We start from the raw sequence: 27092 nt of genomic DNA, 5'->3' as shown, positions 1-27092 counted from the left end.
CACGTGCCCCTTCGGATCACTACGTTTGTATCTTTAGGGTAAATACCCAGCAGTGCAATTGCAGGGTCATAGGGTAGTTCTATTTTCAACATTTTGAGGAACCTCCATGCTGTTTTCCAGAGTGGTTGCACCAGCTTGCATTCCCACCAACAGTGTAGGAGGGTTCCCCTTTCTCTGCATCCTCGCCAGCATCTGTCATTTCCTGACTTGTTAATTTTAGCCATTCTGACTGGTGTGAGGTGATATCTCATTGTGGTTTTGATTTGTATTTCCCTGATGCCGAGTGATATGGAGCACTTTTTGGCCATCTGGATGTCTTCTTTGCAGAAATGTCTGTTCATGTCCTCTGCCCATTTCTTGATTGGATTATTTGTTCTTTGGGTGTTGAGTTTGCTAAGTTCTTTATAGATTTTGGACACTAGCCCTTTATCTGATATGTCACTTGCAAATATCTTCTCCCATTCTGTCAGTTGTCTTTTGGTTTTGTTCACTGTTTCCTTTGCTGTGCAAAAGCTTTTGATCTTGATAAAATCCCAAAAGTTCATTTTTGCCCTTGCTTCCCTTGCCTTTGGTGATGTTCCTAGGAAGATGTTGCTGCGGCTGAGGTCGAAGAGGTTGCTGCCTGTGTTCTCCTCCAGGATTTTGATGGATTCCTTTCTCACATTGAGATCCTTCATCCATTTTGAGTCTATTTTCGTGTGTGGTGTAAGGAAATGATCCAATTTCATTTTTCTGCATGTGGCTGTCCAATTTTCCCAACACCATTTATTGAAGAGGCTGTCTTTGTTCCATTGGACATTCTTTCCTGCTTTGTCGAAGGTGAGTTGACCATAGAGTTGAGGGTCCATTTCTGGGCTCTCTATTCTGTTCTATTGATCTATGTGTCTGTTTTTGTGCCAGTACCATGCTGTCTTGATGATGACAGCTTTGTAATAGAGCTTGAAGTCCGGAATTGTGATGCCACCAACTTTGGCTTTCTTTTTCAATATTGCTTTGGCTATTCGAGGTCGTTTCTGGTTCCATATAAATTTTAGGATTATTTGTTCCATTTCTTTGAAAAAAATGGATGGTACTTTGATAGGAATTGCATTAAATGTGTAGATTGCTTTAGGTAGCATAGACATTTTCACAATATTTATTCTTCCAATCCAGGAGCATGGAACATTTTTCCATTTCTTTGTGTCTTCCTCAATTTCTTTCATGAGTACTTTATAGTTTTCTGAGTATAGATTCTTAGTCTCTTTGGTTAGGTTTATTCCTAGGTATCTTATAGTTTTGGGTGCAATTGTAAATGGGATGGACTCCTTAATTTCTCTTTCTTCTGTCTTGTTGTTGGTGTAGAGAAATGCAACTGATTTCTGTGCATTGATTTTATATCCTGACACTTTACTGAATTCCTGTACAAGTTCTAGCAGTTTTGGAGTGGAGTCTTTTGGGTTTTCCACATATAGTATCATATCATCTGCGAAGAGTGATAGTTTGACTTCTTCTTTGCCGACTCGGATGCCTTTAATTTCCTTTTGTTGTCTGATTGCTGAGGCTAGGACTTCTAGTACTATGTTGAATAGCAGTGGTGATAACGGACATCCCTGCCGTGTTCCTGACCTTAGCGGAAAAGATTTCAGTTTTTCTCCTTTGAGAATGATATTTGCGGTGGGTTTTTCATAGATGGCTTTGATAATATTGAGGTATGTGCCGTCTATCCCTACACTTTGAAGAGTTTTGATCAGGAAGGGATGCTGTACTTTGTCAAATGCTTTTTCAGCATCTATGGAGAGTATCATATGGTTCTTGTTCTTTCTTTTATTAATGTGTTGTATCACATTGATTGATTTGCGGATGTTGAACCAACCTTGCAGCCCTGGAATAAATCCCACTTGGTCGTGGTGAATAATCCTTTTAATTATTACTGTTGAATCCTATTGTCTAGTATTTTGGCAAGAATTTTTGCATCTGTGTTCATCAAGGATATTGGTCTGTAGTTCTCTTTTTTGTTGGGATCCTTGTCTGGTTTTGGGATCAAGATGATGCTGGCCTCATAAAGTGAGTTTGGAAGTTTTCCTTCTATTTCTATTTTTTGGAACAGTTTCAGGAGAATAGGAATTAGTTCTTCTTTAAATGTTTGGTAGAATGCCCCCGGGAAGCCGTCTGGCCCTGGGCTTTTGTTTGTTTGGAGATTTTTGATGACTGTTTCAATCTCCTTACTGGTTATGGGTCTGTTCAGGCTTTCTATTTCTTCCTGGTTCAGTTGTGGTAGTTTATATGTCTCTAGGAATGCATCCATTTCTTCCAGATTGTCAAATTTGTTGGCGTAGAGTTGCTCATAGTATGTTCTTATAATTGTCTGTATTTCTTTGGTGTTCGTTGTGATCTCTCCTCTTTCATTCATGATTTTATTTATTTGGGTCCTTTCTCTTTTCTTTTTGATAAGTCTGGCCAGGGGTTTATCAATCTTATTAATTCTTTCAAAGAACCAGCTCCTAGTTTCGTTGATTTGTTCTATTGCTTTTTGGTTTCTATTTCATTGATTTCTGCTCTAATCTCTATGATTTCTCTTCTCCTGCTGGGTTTAGGGTTTCTTTCTTGTTCTTTCTCCAGCTCCTTTAGGTGTAGGGTTAGGTTGTGTACCTGAGACCTTTCTTGTTTCTTTTTTTTTTTTTAAAGATTTTATTTATTTGACAGAGAGAGATCATGAGTAGGCACAGAGAGAGAGAGAGAGAGAGAGAAGAGAGAGAGAGAGAGAGGAGGAAGCAGGCTCCCTGCCAAGCAGAGAGCCCGATGTGGGACTCGATCCCAGAGCTCTGAGATCATGGCCTGAGCTGAAGGCAGAGGCTCAACCCACTGAGCCACCCAGGTGCCCACCTTTCTTGTTTCTTGAGAAAGGCTTGTACCGCTATATATTTTCCTCTCAGGACTGCCTTTGTTGTGTCCCACAGATTCTGAACCGTTGTGTTTTCATTATCATTTGTTTCCATAAATTTTTTCAATTCTTCTTTAATTTCCTGGTTGACCCATTCATTCTTTAGAAGGATGCTGTTTAGTCTCCATGTATTTGGGTTCTTTCCAAATTTCCTCTTGTGATTGAGTTCTAGCTTCAGAGCATTGTGGTCTGAAAATATGCAGGGAATGATCCCAATCTTTTGATACCGGTTGAGACTTGATTTAGGACCAAGAATGTGATCTATTCTGGAGAATGTTCCATGTGCACTAGGGAAGAATGTGTATTCTGTTGCTTTGGGATGAAATGTTCTGAATATATCTGTGATGTCCATCTGGTCCAGTGTGTCATTTAAGGCCTTGATTTCCTTGTTGATCTTTTGCTTGGATGATCTGTCCATTTCAGTGAGGGGAGTGTTAAAATCCCCTACTATTATTGTATTCTTGTCGATGTGTTTCTTTGATTTTGTTATTAATTGCTTTATATAGTTGGCTGCTCCCACGTTAGGGGCATAGATATTTAAAATTGTTAGATCTTCTTGTTGGACAGTTCCTTTGAGTATGATATAGTGTCCTTTCTCATCTCTTATTATAGTCTTTGGCTTAAAATCTAATTGATCTGATATAAGGATTGCCACTCTTGCTTTCTTCTGATGTCCATTAGCATGGTAAATTCTTTTCCACCCCCTCACTTTAAACCTGGAGGTGTCTTCGGGTTTTAGATGAGTTTCTTGTAGGCAACATATAGATGGGTTTTGTTTTTTGTTTTTTTTTTTTTAAAGATTTTATTTATTTATTTGACAGAGAGAGATCACAAGTAGGCAGAGAGGCAGGCAGAGAGAGAGGAAGGGAAGCAAAGCAGGCTCCCTGCTGAGTAGAGAGCCAGATGTGGGACTCGATCCCAGGACCCAGAGATCATGACCTGAGCCGAAGGCAGCGGCTTAACCCACTGAGCCACCCAGGAGCCCATAGATGGGTTTTGTTTTTTGATCCATTCTGATACCCTGTGTCTTTTGATTGGGGCATTTAGCCCATTAACATTCAGGGTAAGTATTGAGAGATATGAATTTAGTGCCATTGTATTGCCTGTAAGGTGACTGTTATTGTATATTGTCTCTGTTTCTTTCTGATCTACTACTTTGAGGGTCTCTCTTTGCTTAGAGGACCCCTTTCAATATTTCCTGTAGAGCTGGTTTGGTATTTGCAAATTCTTTCAGTTTTTGTTTGTCCTGGAAGCTTTTAATCTCTCCGTCTATTTTCAATGATAGCCTAGCTGGATATAGTATTCTTGGCTGCATGTTTTTCTCATTTAGTACTCTGAATATATCATGCCAGCTCTTTCTGGCCTGCCAGGTCTCTGTGGATAAGTCTGCTGCCAATCTAATATTTTTACAATTGTACGTTACAGACTTCTTTTCCCGGGCTGCTTTCAGAATCTTTTCTTTGTCACTAAGACTTGTAAATTTTACTATTAGGTGACGGGGTGTGGACTTATTCTTATTGATTTTGAGGGGGGTTCTCTGAACCTCTTGAATTTTGATGCTTGTTCCCTTTGCCATATTGGGGAAATTCTCTCCAATAATTCTCTCCAATATACCTTCTGCTCCCCTCTCTGTTTCCTCTTCTTCTGGAATCCCAATTATTCTAATGTTGTTTCGTCTTATGGTGTCACTTATCTCTCGAATTCTCCCCTCGTGGTCCAGTAGCTGTTTGTCCCTCTTTTGCTCAGCTTCTTTATTCTCTGTCATTTGGTCTTCTATATCGCTAATTCTTTCTTCTGCCTCATTTATCCTAGCAGTGAGAGCCTCCATTTTTGATTGCACCTCATTAATAGCTTTTTTGATTTCAACTTGGTTAGATTTTAGTTCTTTTATTTCTCCAGAAAGGGCTTTTATATCTCCCGAGAGGGTTGCTTTAATATCTTCCATGCCTTTTTCAAGCCCTGCTAGAACCTTGAGAATCGTCATTCTGAACTCTATATCTGACATATTACCAATGTCTGTATTGATTAGGTCCCTAGCCTTTGGTACTGCCTCTTGTTCTTTTTTTTGTTGTGAATTTTTCCGCCTTGTCATTTTGTCCAGATAAGAGTTTATGAAGGAGCAAGTAAAATACTAAAAGGGTGGCAACAACCCCAGGAAAATATGCTTTAGCCAAATCAGAAGAGATCCCAAATTGTGAGGGGGGAGAAAGGGGATAAAAAGGGGTTCAAAAAGAAAAAAAAAAAAAGAAGAAACTGTTTAAAAAAAAGAAAGCCGATAAAGAAAAAATATAAAAAGAGGAAAAAATATATATATATTAGATAAACTATTTTAAAAACGTTAAAAAAGAAAACGGTAAAAGTTAAAAAAAATTTAGCAGAAGAAGAGAAAAAGAAAAAAAATTGAAAAAGAAAAAAAAATTAAAATAACTGCAAGGCTAAAAAATCATGGGGAGAAAGCCATGAGTTCCGTGCTTTGCTTTCTTCTCCTCTGGAATTCCGTCGCCCTCCTTGGTAGGTGAACTTGGTCCTGGCTGGGTTTCCCGTTGATCTTCTGGGGGAGGGGCCTGTTGTAGTGATTCTCAAGCGTCTTTGCCCCAGGCGGAGTTGCACCGCCCTTACCCAGGGCCGGGCTAAGTAATCCGCTCCGGTTTGCTGGGTTTGCTTTCGGGAGCTTTTGTTCCCTGAGCGCTTTCTGTAGAGTTCTGGAAGACCGGAATGAAGATGGCGGCCTCCCGGTCTCCAGCCCGGAGGAGCCGAGAGCCTGGCGCCCCACTCCTCAGTGCGCCCCCAGAGAACAGCGCCCAATGACTCCCGTCACCCTGGCCTCCGGCCGCGCTCCGAGCTGACCGAGCCTGCGACCGGTTCAAGGCAACCCCGAGCTGAGAGTCACTCCTCGGCTCTGTCTCTGTAGCCGGCTTCCCCGTTCTAATACCGGTAAGTTCTGCGACACTCAGACACCCCCGATCCTTCTGCGACCCTGCGGGACCTGAGGCCGCGCTGACCCCGCCTGGGCTTCACCCCAGTTAAGCCTCTGGAGCGATGTCCCTCAGCGGAACAGACTTTTAAAAGTCCTGATTTTGCTCCGTTGCTCCGCCGGGAGCCGGGAGCCGGCCCCTCCCCCCACGGTCTATCTTCCCGTCGCTTTGGATTCACTTCTCCGCCAGTCCTACCTTTCAGAAAGTGGTTGATTTTCTGTTTCTAGAATTGCTGTTCTTCTTCTCTTCAATCTCCCGTTGGATTTGTAGGTGTTTGCAATCTTTAGATAAGCTATTTAGCTGATCTTCTGCTACCTGAAGTAGTCTCAGCCTGCTACTTCTCCACCATCTTGACTCCTCCCTCCTCCACGTTACACTTTCTAAGTCATAGAAAGAAAAAGAGTCCAGGCAAGAAAAGCAAGAAGTAAAACCACATTTCCAGACGCATGATCATGGATGCAGAAAGTCCTAAGGGATATATTACAAAGCCACTAGCAGTTAGTGTCCACATTACGAGTTTTTTAAACAGGGTCACCTGAGTGGCTCAGTCAGTGAAGCACGCAAGTCTTGAGCTCAGGGTTGTGAGTTCAAGCCCCGGGTTGGGCACGGAGCCTACTTAAAAAAAAAAAAAAAAAAAGATGGCCAAGTTCATCAAGATCATAAACCATCAGGGAAATGTAAATCAAAACCACAAAGAGACCCGGATGGCTACACCCGAAGGACAGGGAAGGGTATGGATCAACTAAGCCCTTAGGCACCGCAGCTGGGAAGGGGAGAGGGGGATCTATCCTGGAAACAATGAGTTTCTCGAAACATTAAACACAGAGTCACCATCTGACCTCCCAAACACCCAAGACAAACGAAAATGTAAGTTCATACTTATACGAACTTAAGATGCATAGTCAGAGCAGTGTAATTCACAATAAACAAAACATACGAACCCCTCGGTCAGCTACACAACAGAACGTGGCAGCAATGAAAGGGAATGAAGGGGCCGACACCTCCCACCCGACGAACCTTCAAGACGTCCCACTAAGTGGAAGAAGCCAGTTACAAAAACACCCGTAAATGGTGTATTTCCATCTCTGAGACTTCCGGAGCAGTCCAATCTCTATCCCCAGAAAACAGGTGAGTGGATGGGTAGGCTAGGAGCTGGGGAGTCGGAGAGAAAATGGGGCATAAATGCTAATGAATACAGGTGCTTTGGATTTTTTTTGGGGGGGGTGATGAAAAACGTCCTAAAATTGCGGCGATGGAGGCACAGCTCTGTTAATACACCACAAACTATCAACTTCCACACCTTAATTAAGGGTCATGTTATGGTATGTGAATTAATTCTCTATAAGACTTTATTTTCAATGTAATTCCAATCAAAATCCCAGCAGGTTTTTTTGTAAAAATAAACAAGTGGATTTTAAAGTTTACATGGGGGAAGCCTGGGTGGCTCAGTTGGTTAAGCAGCTGCCTTCAGCTTGGGTCATGATCCCAGAGTCCTGGGATCGAGTCCCTGTATCAGGCTCCCTGATCGGCTGGGAGCCTGCTTCTCCCTCTGCCTGCTGCTCCCCCTGCTTTTGCTTGCTCTCGCTCTCTCTCTCTCTGTCTGACAAATAAATAAATAAAACCTTTAAAAATAAAATAAAGTTTACATGGAAATTCAAGAGCTAGAAAAGCTAAAGTAATTTTGAAAAACACAATAAAGATGAAGGTCTCATATCCCCTCATTTCGAGACCTTCACTACAGTGATAGTTACTGAGAATATGTATCATAGGATCACTAAAATAGGAGAGGGCAGCAAGACAACTCCCATATTATTACTGGATTAGCCAGCTCTTAACCAAAGCACCAACATGGTTTAGTGGGCAGAGGATAGCCTTTTCGACGAATGGTGCTAGCACAGCTGAGTTCCCATAAGTTAAAATACAAGGTAAAGTTCAACACGTACCCGTCATAGACAAAAATTAACTCCAAATGGATCGTGCACCTAAACAAAAAGCTAAAACTGTAAAACCCCTAAAAGAAGGAGAAAAATCTTTCCTCTAGGAGGACATCTTTAAGACCTTCACTGAGATAAATTATCCCGTTAGGAAGCAACAGAAAAAGCACCAAAACAAACAAGAAATCTGCTGCTCTTCAAAGATGGGTCACAGCTGGGGACAAAATAGTCATGATACATCTTTCACATCAATGACTTGTATCCACAATATGTAAAGAACCCTAAGAATTCAATAAAAACCAAGATTAAAATGCAGCGACTAACTGTAAAAAGATTTGACCAAACACTTCACACACACAAAGTTCACATGGCCGGTAAACACATGAAAAGAGAATTCACCATCTCTCTTATGGCTCCCAGACCCAAATCCAACATGTGGAGGGTCCCCACCCTCTTCACAACACCAAGCCATTGTCAGACACCAGCAGAGTGTCCAAGGATTCTGTGCACTTCTGACACCATCTACCTAGAGACAGCATCAGACCCCACAGGTGAAGGGCTTGGACCCCAGCACCGTCCCAACTCCTCTCCAGATGCCAGCCGTTGTCATTGCTGTCATTGGTGCTTCTGACCACCTGCTACACACCGGAGCTCCAACGGTCCCCTCCAAAGGCTTGATTAATTTGCTGGGATGACGCACAGAACTCAGGGAAACACTTAGGTTTACCAGTTTATTAAAGGATATAACAAAAGATACCAGCCAACAGTCAGAGGGAACAGCTGCCCCAGAGGAGGTCTGGGGAGGGGGTGCGGGCCTCCCTGCCTCCCCGGGAAGCACTGTCCCCAAACTCCCTGCGGTCATCAACACGGAAGCTCTCCGAACCCCGTCCTTTTGGGTTTTCATGAGGGCCCCTTATATGTGCAGGATGGATTACATCATGGGCCATTGGCTGATTGAACCTTCAAGCCCTCACCCCTCCTGGGAAGGGAGGGACAGGGGTGGGGAGTGGATCCTGAAAGATCCAACCCTCTAATCACCAGGTTGGCTCCCCCAGCAACCAGTACCCACCCCCACCCCACCCCCACCCGGAGAGGAACCCAAAAGTCACGGTGATTAGCAAAACAAAAACAAATCCTGGGCATTTAGGAAATCCCCCCAGACTGGGGGCGGGAGCCAGAAACCAGGGATGAAAACCATCAGTCCGATGACCACGTACGCGTGTCTTAGAAATCACGGTATGACCGCACCGTGCACGATCGGAGAAATGCCAAAACTACACTCAGATAAAGAGACTCGACCCTGAGAATGGCTGAAAGTAACAGCATGAAGTGGGGCGTCTGGGCCTCGCACACGGATGTGAGGAGCGGAACGTCACACACGCGCTCTGGGAACCAGTGCAGTAGTGTGTTCGGCAGCTAAACGCCCACGAAACCCCCATCCCAGGGGGAGATGAGCGGCACGCCCATCCTTGAGCAAGGAAGGGATCAACACGATGGGGGGCGTCTACACCGTGCAGCGTGGAGAGAGCAAGATGGAGACCCTTGCACTGAACCACGGCGCCAGCAGCCACGAGACACAGCCCCGACCCGGCGCAGCCGACGGATACCCCCAGAGCGGAGGACAAGCAGAGCCCCAGGCTGAGCCAGTGCTGGTGCTGGGCGGGCTCTTGGCTAAGCTCCGGTAAGGGGCCTGGACATAACCCCCAGGACCCAGTGAACTTGCCTTTCCTCTGCGGCTCCCTAGAGAGGAAACTGTAAAGGAGAAGGAAAGGGCCTGGAGGCGACAAAGAAGGTGCAATTAGTCCCATGGTTGCAGCCCTATAGGAAAAATGAGACCATGCGGGGTCCGTAAGTGTCACCGACAAGGGCATCCTGATGTTCCCGTCTCCCAACACCCTGACAATTCCCCTTCATTTCCAAGGTCACGAATGGAGAGGGGACCCAAAACGTCTGGAACAAGATCAACCCCAGGGGCCTCTGGTCTGGTGGAACAAGTCCAGGAGGATAGAGTCCGGAAGGAAACACTCCTAACAACGATGCCACAGAGAGGCCATGAAGAAAACTACTCCAGGGCCAGGGTTTCCTACGGAAGGGGACCTGTGACCACGGAGGGGTGCAGCCCGACAGTGTGAGGGCTAGAGGAGGGACAGCATAAAGGGGGAGGGGACAGACACGTGTGATCGCAGAAGGACAGATCGCATGGACAGAATCCTCCTGAACTCCCCCTCGAGCACCCGTACTCCTGGATGTCCCCCACATCCTCCATCCTTTTAAGGGACAAGAATGGAACTCTTAGCTGCCTTGGAAGGAGATCGAGCCTTCGGCTGGTTATAAAGGACCCTGGAATGGACAGAAGTGGAAAGGCAGAAAGGAGGCCGACACGCAGGTCAGGGTGCAAAGTGTGCTCAGGAAACCCAGAAGCCGGGAGGAGCGGCAGGAGTCAAACTGTAGGGCAGGAGGGACGGGAGGGGATCCTCAAGGGCTCGGGGTGGACCTGAGAAGGAAGAAACAGGACAAAGCCAAGAGGAGGGCATGAGGACCGCGGGAGAGCAGGGCGCCCCATGCCAGAGAGAAGACAGTCCTGGGGTGTGTGGTGTCTGCCACGGAGTCGTCCACGTAGAAAGGGGGTGACGGGCACGTGGGCATGAGATGTGCTTTTGTGCCGTGGCTTTGCCTTAAAAGCACAGGAATGATGCCTGGCACTGAGTGAGAACATCCGCTTAACCTGCTTCCCGGGAGGACTCACGCGGGAGCCCTAACCCCAGGGCCAAGGCCAGGCTCCCCACAAAGCCACGAATAAGAAAGTCGATTTTCATACTCATGTCCTCCAGCAGGTGAAACAGAGGACTTGTGCCCAGGATGAACTTTCCTGGGGGCGTGACAAAGGGCGTGAAAATCCACACACTAAACTCAACCGTGATAACATTTAAAGAGACTTGAAATGGACACTTGGGCTCTCTGACTCGTGGAAGCCGAGCCAGCTCCCACCGCAGGGCGATCAGAAGGGAGTCCTGGCGCAGCTTTGAAGGTCAAGGCAGTTCACGGCTGAACCACGAGGGGGACAAGCCAGCAGTGCGGCCAGGTGGCAGGTCCCAGCCGGGAGCTGCACGAGGCGGTGTTCTCGCTTCCCTGCGTCCATCCCCAGCACTGTCTCCGAGTGTCTCTTCCTGCCTCACCTTGCACCTGTCAGACCACTGCCTCGGACACCTGTAGACGCCGAGGGGCATTTCATTCCTGTTCCCTGCTGCCCCCGCCAGGCACAGCCAGCTCCCCCGGATGGGGTGTGAAACCCTGTCAGCGGGTTTGGGAGAGTCCCTGAGTTTCAGCGAAGTGAAGGAGGGGGTGAGGAAGTGGGGAGCACGGTGCGGGGAAGAGGGTAGCTCTTTCGTGGTGAGGAGCCACAGTCTCTCACGGTTACAGCTGAGCAATAAGAACTCGCTATCACTACCGGCCACCCATGGTGCCAGGAGTCTCTTGGACTTTGTTCTCTAAACTCATGGCGCTGGAGGTAGGGGAGCGAGACCCGAGGTTCAGAGAGGTCGAGGAACGTGCACAGTTGCCCAGAAGTAAGCAGGAGCGGGGCCATTGTTTGGGGTCAAAGCCCACGTTTCCTACTTCGACAGCACCTCGGTGTCCGTTCTGAGGGAGGAAGCGATGGGACAGAGAGGCCGGCAAGCTCGAGGCCTCCTAAACCTAGACCAGCAAGAGGCCTTTACGCTTGTAAACTCCTACCCTCGCCTCGCACGCAAGAAGACCCCTGACTACTCCGGGGTTCAGACTTCAGACAGCTCCTGAACGATTTTCTCTCTGTCATACTTTTAGATCACCTGTCGCAAAAACATGTCTAAGCACCCCGGATAAACATCGTACCAGACGTGTCCAAGATGACCTGGAAACTTCCGGTTTTCTGCTTGTAACTGCAAGTGGAGGGATGAAGATCGGATAGGTCTTAGAGCAGCCAACACCGGGAAGCGCAGACGAAACCAAACCCAGATTTCATGCCTGGCACGGTGGAACGATCAGCCCCTTCCCTTGGTCTCTACCTCTGCTGAATGAAGCTTCTCGAGCATTCAGGATCCTCAAAGCCAAACCCCCCTTTTCCTGACACTTCTCCCAGGACACACATAGGCTTTTTCTCTGTGTGGTCTTCGATGCCAACAGACCCCCCTCAGGCTGCCACAGGGTGCCTCGGCTTTGGAAGTGCCACCCGTCCCAGGTAGGTCAACAAGAAGGCGATAAACACCACTGTTCACCTGACCGAAGCCACACAGGATCCCGGTCCAAAAGAGCACAGCAGGAAAACCCCAGTGGGAGCCCCTCGCAGACACTGGCTTGGCGGCATCCGGCCCCAAAACGCACTGTTGGCCAAGAGAGTAATTCCGAAGCCGGACGTCTCAGCTACAGAAAACAAACTTACCCGCGAGTGACATTTGTGAATCAGCGGTCGCTTTGCGGTCCCAGCGACAGCCGTGAAAAGACCAGTCGTTAGCCGCAGACATTCTCACGGGAGTCTGCACTTACCACCCTGATCTTCTTGTAACCGTGGATCCCGTCATGTGCAGCTCTCCGACCTCCCCCGAACCATGAGGCTTTCCTCAAAGCATCCTGCCCGCTCCCATGAGTTCCGAAGGGGGCGCTTGTGTTTCTCTTACCGCAAATGGCGCTCCGTCGGGCCCACATAGCTCGTGTTCCTGCAGGCTGAGCCCGTGTTGCAGAGAAGGGCCTGGACAAAGGGGAAGACGCCTCGGCTGGGCAGGTCCCGGGCTTGCAAAAAACCTGAGAGTTGAGGCAAGGAAGAAACGAGTCCGTACAACCGGGACCAGACATCAGTGCGCCTTTGTCAGAAGGGTAGTGTCTTAGATGGTGTTATTCTGTCATTAATCTTGTAATTAATTTAAAGGATTGGGGATGCCTGCGTGGCTCCCTCCATGAAGCGTCTGCCTTTGGTTCAGATCATGATCCTGGGTTCCTGAGATCGAATCCCGCATCGGGCTCCCTGCTCAGCGGGGAGCCTGCTTTTCCCTCTCCCTCTGTCCTTCCCCTGCCCCGTTCATGCTCTCTCTTGCTCTCTCTCAAACAAAGACATTAAATCTTTAAGAAAATAAAAAAATAAAAGTCAGAGAGCTCAAAGAAGAGAGAGGGAAGGGGACAGGAAAGGAAGGAGGCCTTCCTAAGCAGCAGCTCTCCCCCAGGGTCCGCGCTCATGCTGCAAGGCCGTGTGGCTCGCCCTGGCCTTAGAAAACCAAGATTCATCAGGTCGCTATATTCCCTGCTCCTGCCTCCTCCCCAGCCCTGCCTCCAGATACAGTGCTCCCTAGACACGCACAGGAGGGAGGTTGTTAAAGATCATAATCTAGTTGTTAAAGATCGTATAGCCCAAAGAAGTTTAAGAAAAGTGGATAGGATGCAAGGGTTTTCAGGACAAATGTTGCCACAACAAGGCACCTGGCTTGATCATGCGTGGGCCATCTGTGTCCCCCCACCCTACCCGCCCTCCAGGCCCCCGACGGTTGGACTGTAATGGTGAGGATGCTGAGGAGTGCAGGCAACTTGGAAGTTACTGATCTAACAGGAGCAGCTCACAGAACCATGGGGGAAGGCTTTCCCCCTGAATCTAGTTTGGTCCAGGAAAGGATCGTGCTTTCCAAGACAGGGAGAACCACGATGCGCAGGGTTCACTCAACATGATGCTTGCATGCAGAGGACAGTCACTAAACATTGGATGTGTGAATCAATGCAAGAATGAACAACCGAATGAATGAATGAATGAATGAAAATGAATGAGCAGGCTTTTAAGCTAGACGGGTGAATGGAGATCTTAGCTAACACAAGGCTCAGTGTGCTAAGGAGAACAGACAGAGATATCGGGTCATAGCCCCAGCTAGTAGGAAGAAGCATGTTTCCCGAGTGTAATTTATGGGTCCTCCCTGCCTCAGGGACATGTGTCAGGAACGGTGGCCCCCACAGTGGGTGCTCAGCGGGTCAGCGATAGACGACTCTAGTCCTGGACGTACTTTGTCTCCAAGACTAGCAACCTAGCATGGGGACTGTGGGAAGGGTGAGGGAGAGGTTATAGATGTGTCAGTCCCCTCTTATGTGCCAAGCCCTGTGCTGGGACACTCACAACTGACTTTCTCACTGAGTCCTTGGGACAGCTCCGGAAGCCGGTAAAATTCGCTTCTTGTCATGGAGAAGAGACTCCCCGAAACAAGCTCGCTTGCCCACATCCGCACAGCCCGGGGACGGCAAGGTGAGGCTTCCAGGCGTGGTCCTTCTGGGACTGTGGCTCCCGGGCCCCTTCGAGGCTCTGACGAAGCCTTCTCCTCCCTGCCATTGCTCACCAGCACCCACGTCTGAGAAGCACCTTCAGGGGTCCCCTCGCCACTTTCTGGCGGGACAGTGTTCCTGATGACCGCGGCTGGACCAGGTGTCAGCGAGTAGTCAGATAAGGAACATCACAGGCGGCTCTTCCCGTGGGGCCACCGGGACTGACTAGCGGACATTGTACTGTCCTTTCGATGCTGTTATTGACAACTAAAACACTCAAAAATGTTTTTCCACTGTTGCCTCGGGCCCTTCCCTCAGGCCTTCATGCTCCAGGTCTCGGGCTCCCGCATGCCCTTAGGGGTTGACCATTCTCTGCAGCAAACAAAGCCTTTGAAGGATGTGACCTGTCTGTGTACTCCTCCAGCCCCGTCCTGCTTCTCCGGCGTTGGGACTCCTTTAAGTCCCACTTCTCCCCAAGCTGCTTGCTCTGCCTAGATCTTTCCTCTCCTGCACACCTTAGTCCAGCAAAGTTTCACCGGCCAGTTACCCGGTAGCCTTTCCCCACATGGCTTGGCCACCCACCCTCTGGGCTCACGTGACACTTTTGCCACTGTACTGTACTCGTCTGGCCCAATAGCAAGTTCCGGAAGGACGGGGAGAACGGCCTGTCCACTACGCTATCCTCAGCAAGGCCTTAGATACGGCCGGCCCGCAACGCGTGTTTGTCCAATGAGTAAATGAATTATTTTGGATAGTGACATGCTATTTTAGATAAAGGCCATTTCTTTTTTTTTTTAAGATTTTATTTCTTTGACAGAGAGAGAGAGAACACAAGCAGGCAGAGCAGCCGGCAGAAGCAGCATCCAGCTGAGCAGGGAGCCCGACATGGGGCTCAATCCCAGGACCCCGGGATCATGACCTGAGCCGAAGGCAGACGCTGAACTGGCTGAGCCAGTTCATGTAACATTTTCAGAATTAACCACAATATCCATATTTCCAGTGGCATAAATCCAGTAGAAAGAAAACAGGCTGTCATTTCTGAAGCAGCAATGCTGTTGAGATTTCAAACCAGACAAAGAAAAGGGTCTTTTTGATAAAGTTCCTGAATCAGAGGAAGTTAGTCAGTAATGGGTTATCAGTATGTCACCACCATCATTTTCACCACCATCATCACCATCATCACCATCACCGTCACCATCATCACCAGTATCATCATCACCATCAACACCATCATCATCACCATCATCATCATCACCACCATCACCATCATCACCATCACACATCATCCATCACCATTATCACCATGATCATCACCATCATCATCACCTGCATCACCATCACCATCATCACCAGTATCATCATCATCTCCATCATCTCCATCATCTTCGTCATCACTATCATCCCCACCTCCATAAAATCACCATTGCCATCAGTATCATGCTGGTAAACTGTGAAATGTATCTCCCACTTTTAAAAAAGATTTTATTTGTTTGAGAGGGAGAGAGAGCACAAGCAGGGGGAGGGACATAGGGAGAAACAGATTCCCCACCAAGCAGGGAGCCCAATGTAGGGCTCGAACCCAGACTCCAGGATCACAACCTGAGCTGAAAACAAGACACAAACTGACTGAGCCACACAGGCACCCCTGTATCTCCCACTTTTATGTCTTCTTCTACTCTTTGCATGTTCATGATAGCATAGAAACCTATGCTCCAAAAGGCAGTTTAGTTAGAGGAATAAATCTCTCTGCTAGATGAAGCAGATGTGTGTGAATTTCATTCTTAAAAGAAAAAATATATAAAATGACGGTAAACTGGCATGACCCCAGAAATACAGCTATTATGACATTACAATGAATATTCACTCATTCCACTCAGAAATCAGAGTCTATAAAGAACAGAGAAAGAGAGCTGCACTTCTTTTCTCCAGAGCTCCGCAGTTCAAAAAGCACAGCAAACGTGAAACTTACAGTTGTCTCTGTGTCTGGGAGGTTCTTGAAAGCGTAGCACTGTCAGAATCATGAACAGGATACATGGCCAAAAGAATTCAGCAAGAGAAAGGACCTGCAGAAGATGTTAAAAAAAAAAAAAAATCAGAGCTTGAGTAAATTAGGGCAGTATCCCCCCCTCCTGCACGCTGGCCAGGTCAGGCCTCCTTTAAAGGAGGCCATCTTCATCCCAATGGTGCATCTCTGAGAACAGTCATTTGAGAGCCCGCAGAAGAGGCCCAGTTCATTCGTCACCACTTCCAGACCCATGACAGTTACCTCCTTATAGTTCTCCCAAAAGGCACGTCTTCCACGTCTTTCTTCTTTCCCTACATTCCTATTTATGACAAGACCTCATGGCATTAAAGAAATTAAATAAGTAACTTCATTCATACTACTCACATTCCAACAAATTAACTTTTTTTCTTTCTTTTTTCTTTTCTTTTTTTTTTTTTTTTAAGTGGGCTCCACGCTGGGCCCAACATGGGGCTTGAGCTCACAACCTTGAGATCAAGACCTGAACTGAGATCAAGAATCAGACACACAACTGACGGAGCCACTGAAGTACCCAACATTTTTCTAATTTCTTGAACATTCCTGAATTTCCATCCAAATAGACATTTTCCCAGAGATGGCGGTGGCACACACACTGTCTTTTATGAGTATTTTCCTTTGATTTTTTGTAAGATTCTTATTCATTTATTTATTTGAAAGAGAGAGAGAGAGCTCAAGCAGAGGGAGGAGCAGCAGGAGAGGGAGAAGCAGACTCCACCCTGAGCAGGGAGCCCAGCATGGGACTCAATCTTGTGACCTCGAGATCATGACCTGAGCTGAAATTAAGAGTCAGACACCAACCTACTGTGCCAGTCAGGTGCCCCTTCTGAGTGTTTTCTAGTGTTGCCACATAAGGTTCATAACTAACATCTTACTGGTTGCATAACCTTCTTACCAAATGGGTATACTGTAAGTCACATTCTCCCACCAGCGAATATTTTTTTATCAGTAATTTTTCTTTTGAATCATTTTCTCGCAATTGGAACAAATTCCTAAAATTCAGATTATTGGAGTCAAATCTTTTCACATAGATAACAAAAGAGCTATAGATAAGGGGCCACCTGGGTGGCTCAGTCAGTTGGGCATCTGCCTTTGGCTCAGGTCATGATCCCAGGGTCCTGGGATCGAGTTCCGTGTTGGGCTCCCTGCTCAGAGAAAAGCCTGCTTCTCCCTCTCCCACCGCCTGCCACTCCCCCTGCTTGTACTCTCAATATGTCCAATAAACAAATAAAATCTTTTTTTAAAAAGGAGCTACAGATAAGGATTACAATAATTTGCATAGCCTTGAATCTTCAAAGAAAAAAAAAACCCACACAAGGACTGGCCATTGATACATGGAATTTATTTAAGAAAGAAACACCCAAGGTATAACCCAGTGAAAAACTAATTAAGAGAAAATTCCTCGGGGTGCCCGGGTGGCTCAATTGGTTAAGCGACTGCCTTCGGCTCAGGTCATGATCCTGGAGTCCTGGGATCGAGTCCCGCGTCGGACTCCCTGCTCGGCGGGGAGCCTGCTTTTCTCCCTGACCTCTCTCCTCTCATTCTCTCTCTCTCTTTCAAATAAATAAATAAAGTCTTTTTTTTAAAGAGAGAGAAGATCCTCAATTATCACCAGATCATTCTGACTGTCATCATTCTTCCTTTGATTTTATGCTGGATAATGTTCTCCTGCAGACTTCCTCTCCTGTCCTTCCACAAACACAGAAGTGTATAACCAGACACAAAACAGGTGAGGCATCCAATAATGCATGAACAAAAACTTAACATCTGCAGGTTAGGAGGTTAAGGATGCTCAGTCGAACAGTAAAGAGGGTCATTTCAAACATGAAGCTATAACGCTTTGAGCCAAAATGAACTTCTCATCTCTTCAGTTCCTTTGCTCTCCGAACAGCCTGTCCCAATTCCTCCCTCCAAGGAAACAGCCTCTAATTGCATCCAGGTTGGGTGTGTGAGGCCAGAAGCCATAAAGACAAAACACAGGTGGAAAAGGTTTCAATCCCTACTCTAATTAAAGAAAAAAAGAGGGACCCACTGGGTGGCTCAGTCAGTTAAGCGTTTGCTTTTGGCTCAGGTCATGATCCCAGTGTCCTGGGATCGAGTCCCACATCGGGCTCTCTGCTCGGCACAGAGTCTGCTTCTCCCAATCCCTCTGCCCCTCCCCCCTACTTGCGCTCCCTCTCTCTTGATCACTCTCTCAAATAAATAAATAAAATCTTTAAAATAAAAAATAAATAAATGAAAAAGAAGAAAAGAAATCACCATCTTTGAAACAGTTCCTGAAGTAATACTCCTCATGCCAGAAAGTGTGTCATTATGCAAAGTTTCTGACCAATTACTGATTTCAGTATCATAGTCCTGAGAACAGGGAAATCATCTGCAGGAGGCCACCCTCTGACTCAAAGGATGGTAATTACACCAGAAGGAGGTCAAGAGCATTCAGAAGCCCCCAGATCGTTAAGGTCGCCTTATTCATTCTCTGTTAACAAATAATCCTTTCCTGAAGTCTGGGAGTAGAGCTGTGGTGGGGGAGGATTTCCTGATTAATTCTGGCTGAATACAGGTGTGCAAAGCAGAAAATGTCCCCAAATTCAACAATGACTGGACAGCATTAAGAAGGATAAATACATAATGAATTTTGGGGAGGTTTAAAATTTTTTTAATGACATATGAAAGCCATTTTTTTTAGACAGAGAGGTAGAAAGAAAACAGAATATGGTTTGGACCCAACATCCCTATAACAACTTCTGATGTTATACATAATTACATACATGCTTGGTTAGGAAATTCAAAAAGTACAGAAAGAATACAACCATTCTCCCAAAGGATAAATTCTATGAACAGTTTCCTGAATTCTTTTTTAAAAACCTATATCAGCAGGGCACCTGGGGGGTGCAGTCAGCTAACCATCCAGCTCTTGGTTTTGGCTCAGGTGGTGATCGCGGGGTGGTGGGATCGAGCCCCACGTCGGGCTCCACACTCAGTGCAGAGCCTGCTTGGGATTCTCTCTCCATCTCCCTCTGCCCCTCCCCCTTGCATGCTCTCCCTCTCAAATAAATAAATGCATCTTAAAAAATGCATAAGCATAGGTAATGTTTTTGGAAACAATTTTTCATATCAGCCCTTATAGATCTATCTCATTATTTTTACTTTACTCATTTATTTTTTTAAAGATTTTATTTATTTATTTGTCAGAGAGAGAAAGTGTGTGCACAAATGGGGGGAGCAGCAGGCAGAGGGAGAAGCAGGCTCCCCACTGAGCAGGGAGCCTGACTCAGGGCTCAATCCCAGGACCTCAGGATCACGACCCACGTCAATGCACTTAACTGACTGAGCCACCCAGGTGTCCCCACCTCATTGTTTTTAAAAAGTGCCCAATTATCAACTGTAGAATTTAACTTATTCAACCTACCACCTAATTATGGAAATTTACAAGGTCTTCTGTTTGGGGACATCACTGTCATGAGTTTTCTGCACACGTTTGGCTGACTTCTGTAAGTATATTTATGGAGTACCACTACCAAGTGAGATCACTGAGTCGAAGTGTGTATGATGTTTAGTTTGCATAGCCACAACCAACATGCGCTCAGTAAAAGCTAAACCAGCCACCTTTCCTCTGATCCCACACTCAGTAGCACCCGAGATTAACGGGTTTTTAAATGTCTGTCCATGTTTTATCAAACTGAGATGCAAAAAGAATTTTTCTTTAAGTATTTAGGTCAAGCATTTCATAGATTAGTATATAATGATTCCTTGTCCATTAATCCCCATTCTTCCCTGTATCCATGTTTTTATTATATTCATATACATATATATAAAACGAAAGTTTACAGTCAGACACAGGCTAGACAGTCAGTAACACACAAATAGGACTCTATACAGGTCAAGAAATTGAGGATACTTGGTCTAACACTAAAGAGGGAGTCTTACTGTTTCAGAGCCCACTCAATATATTTTTTTTCTTTCTGTCTTTTTTTTTTAAAGATGTTATTTATGTATTTGGCAGAGAGAGAACACAAGCAGGGGGAGCGACAGAGGGAGAGGGAGAAGCAAGCTCCCCACTGAGCAAGGAGCAGATTTGGGGCTCGATCCCAGCACCCTGGGATCATGACCTGAACCAAAGTTAGACGCTTAACTGACTGAGCCACCAGGCACCCCTGTCTTTTTTTTTTAACTCATTTGTACATCATTGCTGCTTCTTTTTTTGAATTGAAGCATTCCTTAATTGGTCCTTTGTTGGCTTAAAGTATTGCAAATATTTTCTCCAGTGTCCTATTTGCCTTTTTATTATCAAAATATCTGATGCAATCCATGTATCAATCTTTTCATTTCTAGCATCTGGATTTTCTTCCTCCTACATGGAAAGACCACCATCATTTAAGGGGCCTTGTCACAGACGAATTAAAATAGGCAGTAAGCAGCCATGAAGCTATTTACCCGTCCCACCCTCAAGTCAAAGGGAGATCTCCAGTTTCAAATGGAAATAACATTGTCAAAAAAAATTAAACTCCACATCGTATACTTGAGAAGTTTCTTGGCGATCTTGAAATAAAACAGAACCCCGGTTAAACTTCAAAAAACTGTATCTTGGGTCTCTATTTACAAGCCCATCCCCAGCTGCTCAGAAAAGCCCAGGTGGGAAAAACTTCCCATTGTTCGGAATTTGAAATAACTCCGCTCAGAAGCAAAGTCTCTGAACAGCGGGTTCTGCTGTGTCACTGCCCATTGTGAGCTCATGAATCACTGCCTTTCATGAGACTGTTTCTCTGGAAGCTTGCAGAGGCGGTCCGCTCTCGCTCATCACAGCTTCGCATCACGCTCTTCGTCTCGTCTGTCCTCATCATCCCGGAGTCTTGTCTGGCATTTCTTTTTCTTTTTCTTTTTTTTAAAGATTTTATTTATTTAACTGACAGAGAAAGAATGATCACAAGTAGGCAGAGAGGCAGGCAGAGAGAGAGAGGAAGAAGCGGGCTCCCCACTGAGCAGAGAGCCTGATACGGGGCTTGATCCCAGGACACTGAGATCATGACCAGAGCTGAAGGCAGAGTCTTTAACCCACTGAGCCACCCAGGCGCCCCTTGTCTGACATTTCTCATCCCATCCCTGCTAAATGGGAATGCTTCCCACCGTGGCCCATGGCTCAGGTCCACCAGGAGTGGTTTCCCTGCACTAGGAAGGGCCGAGAACAGAGCACACTCGTGTTGTCCAAGGCTCTCAAGAACAATCAGATGGGGAACACGTCTGTGCTGGTAAAACAGCAGCCCCCTAGTCACGTAACCACATATTAGAGTCCTGGGCCGGAAGCTCCCACCAGGATATGGAAGAAGTGTCCAGTTCTGCGCCCCGACTTCCACATCCGACAGTGGCCCTCACCACGACTTCCATGGACGGCCCTCCTTGGTTCCTAAAAGCACAGCTGAAGGGCAGTGGCATTTGCTGAGACCTTAGCACTCCATACACAGACACGTATGCATAAAATATGGACTCTTCCTTACTGACGTTCTCTCCTCCCAGACAAAACGAGGGGAGAAAAAGAAAAGAAGGTAGAGGAGAAAGACAGATGACATGTTTTTCCATAATACAAAAGCTACAAAAATGCCAAGGAACAAGTCTGTGGAGCAGGTCAAGCAAGCCCACCACAGGTCAGTCCTGACTCAGCCCCACACCCCCAAGGCTATAATGTTGCAACCTGCAATCTCAGGACCCCTGCCCCGACACCCGCATCTGTGGGGTGAGCACTCTCAAGGCGTCGCCTCTCTCCCTCTGGCAAGAGTCAGGGAAATGTGGCTGGGAACGAGAAATGCAAAAGAGAAATGAGCAATGAGCTTCACTCCGTTGGAGAAGCTTCCACGGCTTCACATAATCAGGTGGAAAGAATCCAGAGCTGGAGAACAATTTCCCCAACTGGATGCAATGAACGTGGCATAAAACACTGGACAAAATCCCAAACCAGAGCACAGAGCCCATCTGGTGCATCAGTGTCTGCATCTCCTCTCACTGGCAGCCTGGCCTCCCGCCCATCTCCTCTCTCATCCCAACCATCCCTCCTGCACAGAAAATCGGCCCATATAGGGTGTCTTCAGAGACTGTGCTAGAGTTTGAAGGAGAAATCAATCCGGGCTCAGATTTACGGAGAGTCGAGAACAGATATAACACCCGGCTGAGCTCTCCAAGAATGAAACAGATTAAAAGGAAGAACGAAACAGCTGTCTAAATATTCCAGAGAGAAAGAAACAAATAGGCAAACCAAAGTCATAAAGCATGACTGGGAAGTAAACAACGCAAAGAAAATGAAGAATTTCTTTACAATTGTTTCATAAAGAAAAACAATTTAATAAGAACAAACATTCAGAAAACAAGAGCTCCAAAAAAAAAGACGGTAAATGAAAAGAGAGGTTGCAGAGCTAATGAACACATAACAATGACTGAATCATCGCTGCGCAATTCTAAATGATTCAGAAACCACACAAAGAGAAGAGACGCTAGTTCAATTTTGATTTCTGCATTAGAGAAACAGTTTGAGATAACAACAGTGATTTTCTTTAAAGCGTTTTTAAAGGTAAGACTGTAAACACAGAAGAGCATCCCTGAAGTAGAGAATCCAGCAAATATGACAAAAAATACTCCCAGAGATAGAACACAGGAGAACTTTTTGGAAATAGAGAAGAGTTTATCTGAAGATGGGAAGACTATGCTGTATTTCAGCGGGGGGAAATTGAAGCTATAGCTGAATCATGGGTCTTGAACTCCAAAGACAAAGGAAGGATACCACAGGTATCCAGAGGGGGAGAAAAACAACAACTCATTAACAAGTAGGGAAAAAATCAGTCCAGCCTCCAATACATCCCAATAGCATTCAGTGGTAGATGACAATGCAAGATGGGCAAAGTTCAAAGAGAAAGTGTGATAAAAATATGGTAACCAACCAAAATGGCCTTTAAGTGTGAACCAACATGCATATATTCTCTATCATAAAAAGAAAAAACTCCGCTCATTCATTAATCATGAACCCCGAGGGGGAAAGTCTTGGCAAGGACACCCAACCAAAATAAAAGTGGGACAAATATTAAAATCCAGTAAAGTCACTTCTGTTTCCAAAAGCACACTGACTAGAAACATCAGGCCTCCTGCCACGAGAACATGGGTTTTGTTGCATTGTTGCTTTTCCAGAAAGTAATCTTCAGAGAACGGGGACAAGGAGAGGGACAAAAAAAATAAATCAAAAAGAAGATTGAAGGGGCGCCTGGGCAGCTCAGTGGGTTAAAGCCTCTGCCTTCAGCTCAGATCATGATCTCAGGGTCCTGGGATCGAGCCCCACATTGGACTCTCTGCTCAGTGGGGAGCCTGCTTCCCTCCACCCCCGCCTGCCTCTCTGCCCACTTGTGATCTCTGTCTGTCAAGTAAATAAATAAAATCTTTGAAAAAAAAAAAAGAAGAAGAAGATTGAAGTCCTTACTTGAATCTTTAAGTGTAAGATTTAGTAATAGAGGAGAGTCCCCTCACGGGGAATGGAGAGGAGGCAGGCAAGGCAATATTAAATAACAGATGGCTGAGAATTTTCCAGAACCTACAAATGACACAAATCTATTGATAAAGGAAACATAACACTTGCCAGGAAACACAAACCCCCTGTAAAACTTCACCACACCTAAGTCCGAGGAAAGATTTCAATAGCAATTCAAGAAATAAAGCCACACTACCTCAGAGGAATGGTTGGACTTGCCAAGAACTCATCAATAGCAAGAAACGAGAAGAAATTAAGTATCTGTAGATGGCTTAGAGAAACTCGATCAGTCTAGAATTACATACCCAGAGAAATGACCTGTCAAGAGTGACGGCGAAAGAAAATTTTCAGTGAATTAGAAACCGAGTTATCCAACCAGAGACCAACGCCAAAGAGATTTGCAAATAATAGGCTTAGATTTCAATAAACGCCTGGATTAAGGTCACTGTTTGAAAGACAAGGATTTTCAGGTTTCATTTTTAAAAGCTATCTGTTATTCGGAACAAATAAAATTAGAAAATAAGGACATGGACCGGTTGAACTATAAAGATGAAAAAGAGGGGTGTTTGCCCGGCTCATTCAGTGCAGCATGTGACTCTTCACTGACTCTAGTCGCAGGGCCGTGAGTTCAAGCCCTGTGTTGGGGGTGGAGCCCACTTAGAAAGTAAATTAAATAAATAAATAAGTAGAACTATTTCTTTTTAAAAAAGCGAGAGATGAAAAAGACATACAAGGTAAATATTAAAATTGGCTGGTGAAATCAGACAGGAGGCTTTAAGACAACGTTCTTAGGTCTAGAAAAAAAATCACTATAAAATAATGGAAGTTTTAGAATAGGAAGATGAAATAATTGTAAGCATTTATAAGCCTATTAAGTATCCTCAAGATATACGAAAAACAAGTGATCAAAATACAGAAAAAGAATTACAGGGGCACCTGGCTGGCTCATGTCAGTGGACTGTCCAACTCTTGATTTCAGCTCCGGTCATGATCTCAGAGTCGTGGGATCGAGCCCCGTGTCGGCTCCGTGCCGATCGGGGAGTCTGCTTGGGATTCTCTCTCTCCCTTTCCCCCTCCCCCGTTTGTGTGCACATTGTCTCTCTCCGTTTAAAATAAATAAAATCTTTAAATAAAAATAAAAATAGGGGCGCCTGGGTGGCTCAGTCTGTTAAGTGTCTGCCTTCGGCTTAGGTCATGATCCCAGCCAGGGTCCTGGGATCGAGTTCCGCATTGGACTCCCTGCTCAGTGGGGAGCCTGCTTCTCCCTCTCCCTCTGATTCTCTCTTACTCTAGTTCTCTTGTGCACACTCTCTCCCTCTCTCTCTCAAATAAATAAATAAAATCTAAATAAATAAATAAATAAATTTTTAAAATGTTCAGGCTAATCGTTTTTGAGAAGGTAATTACATACATGAGTCAAGAGGTGTGCTCAACTGGGGGTTACATGCAAACAATGAGTCAGGAACACCGCATCAAAAGCTAATGATGTACTGTACAGTGACTGACATAAGACAATTTAAAAAAGAGAGAGAGGTGTGCTCAACATGCTTCTCTTATCTGTGAATAGAAAAAACGTAAGTCACGCAAAAAAATAAATAGAACAATGGATCATTAAGTTGCTGTGCACTGGAGGAATAAAAGTCAGTGTATTTTTTCAAAGATTTTATTTATTTATTTGAGAGAGAGAGAGAGAGCACTACAGGGAGTGAGGGTGGGGTGGAGGGAGGAAGCAGGCTCCCCGCTGAGCAGGGAGAAGGATGCGGGACACGATCCCAGGAACTTGGGATCATGACCTGAACCGAAGGCAGATGCTTCACCGACTGAGCCACGTAGGCGCCCTTAAAGTGAGTGTACTTTTTCATTCATTCGTTCGTTCGTTCGTTCGTTCGTTCATTCATCAGGAAGTGTGCTCATTCCGTACGTGGGACTCTTCTGGGGGGACACACGCATCAGGATGACCAAGCCCTGTTCTCCTATCCTATCCAGAGCCCTGCACCGTCTACAAGCTTGTGCTCTTCCATTATTTCGGCCTTCCAACAGCCAGTGAGGTGGGTAATTTTTTGCCAGTTTTCCGCATCGGAGATCGAAATCATCAGTATTTTGCCCGATATCCTTGACCTAGTCTGCAGTAGAAGGTGGACTGAACCGCAGGCCTCAGCATGAAATAGATGCTCCTCCGTCTTACGGGAATGAAACGTCTCACAGGTGCGGTTCCTTGAAGCCCATCCTCAAATCCTCCAGGTTGCTCGGGCAACAAGGGGTTTCGGTTACGACCAAAAGCCACAAAAAATAAAACACCCCCAGTACAAAAATTAGAATTACCAGTGAATCAAGGAGGAAAGAGGGCTTTCCAGAGGGAGAACGTGGTCACGAGACCCACTGGCCGGGCGAGGAGGAGGCATCACAACAAGTTTAGAATATCACGGAAGCTGGAGCAAAGCATGTAATTAGTCTCCTCCCTGGTCTGTGCAGACAAAGGGCTTTGCAGAGAGCGTGAAATTCTATTGTGTCTCTATGGGGTGTACGGAGGGCCTCCGGATGCTAGCCTCTCAGGAGAGGAGACTTTCCCAGAGGTATTATGAGGTCCCAGCTACAAAACAGTGCCACAAGAGCAGATCCGAGCAAAGCCCGAGTCCGAACCAAACAGTGACCATCAGCGCTTGGCCTCAGCCCATTGCCGCTGGGAGCTGGGACTCCCAGGACCTCTCCGTCAGTGTCCAAAATCCCCTCCCTAAGGGAGTCCCTGCAAATCTTTGAGCGGGCCACTGAGTTAGCTGGGACGGGACAAGATACACCAGCTCTCTCACTTCCTTTGTTTGGGGGTTTTTTGTTTTGTTTTGTTTTGCTTTGCTTTTTACTGTTACGGCTTTTAAGCTTTATACTGAAAAACACTTGCTTTTCCTTCCACACTCATGCATCAAACATTCATATGGCGCCTACCACGGCCGTCCAAAAACAGACTTGACCACGTTTTAGATATATGACAAAATAACCTGAGGCAGAGAAGAGCCATTGCATGGGGGGGGGGGGTAGTCTGGCCCCCTGAATTTGGATATAAATTTTATAAAGATAAACTAAAACTTTGCAGAATACCCCAAGTGTACCTTAAGTAGGTAGAAGTCCACAACAGAAAACTCAAATCTAATGAAACCAGTAGCAAGGGGACTGTTGATCCGACCTGGGGGTGAATAAAACATACTTCTTGCACGGGTGCCTGGGGGGCTGCGTCGTTAAGCCTCTGCCTTCTGCTCAGGTCATGATCCCAGGGTCCCGGGATCGAGTCCTGCGTCGGGCTCCCTGCTCAGTGAGGAGTCTGCTTCTCCGTCTGCCTCCACCCCTCCCCACTCGTTCTCTCTTTCTCAAATAAATAAGTAAAATCTGCTAAAAAATTTTAAAGGTACTTCCTGCAGTTTTGAAACTATAAAAGACGTATTTGAAGGAAAAAGGAAAGGTG

General features: G+C 46.0%; 1 protein-coding gene across 1 annotated transcript in view; it reads right to left on the bottom strand.

The window, feature by feature from the left end:
• The window catches only part of ABCA13 (ATP binding cassette subfamily A member 13), a 340662-nt gene that overhangs the window by 306898 nt on the left and 6672 nt on the right, over window positions 1-27092 (bottom strand). The window contains exons 2-3 of the mRNA XM_047695838.1: window positions 16066-16159; window positions 12482-12605 (exon numbers count right to left, since the gene is read on the bottom strand). Coding sequence (XP_047551794.1) covers window positions 12482-12605; window positions 16066-16159 — 218 coding nt within the window. The remainder of the gene's footprint in view (window positions 1-12481; window positions 12606-16065; window positions 16160-27092) is intronic.

The sequence above is a fragment of the Lutra lutra genome, chromosome 11, assembly GCF_902655055.1.
Source record: "Lutra lutra chromosome 11, mLutLut1.2, whole genome shotgun sequence".
NCBI classification, from domain to species: Eukaryota; Metazoa; Chordata; class Mammalia; order Carnivora; family Mustelidae; genus Lutra; species Lutra lutra.
This window is presented reverse-complemented; position numbering and strand designations above follow the sequence as displayed.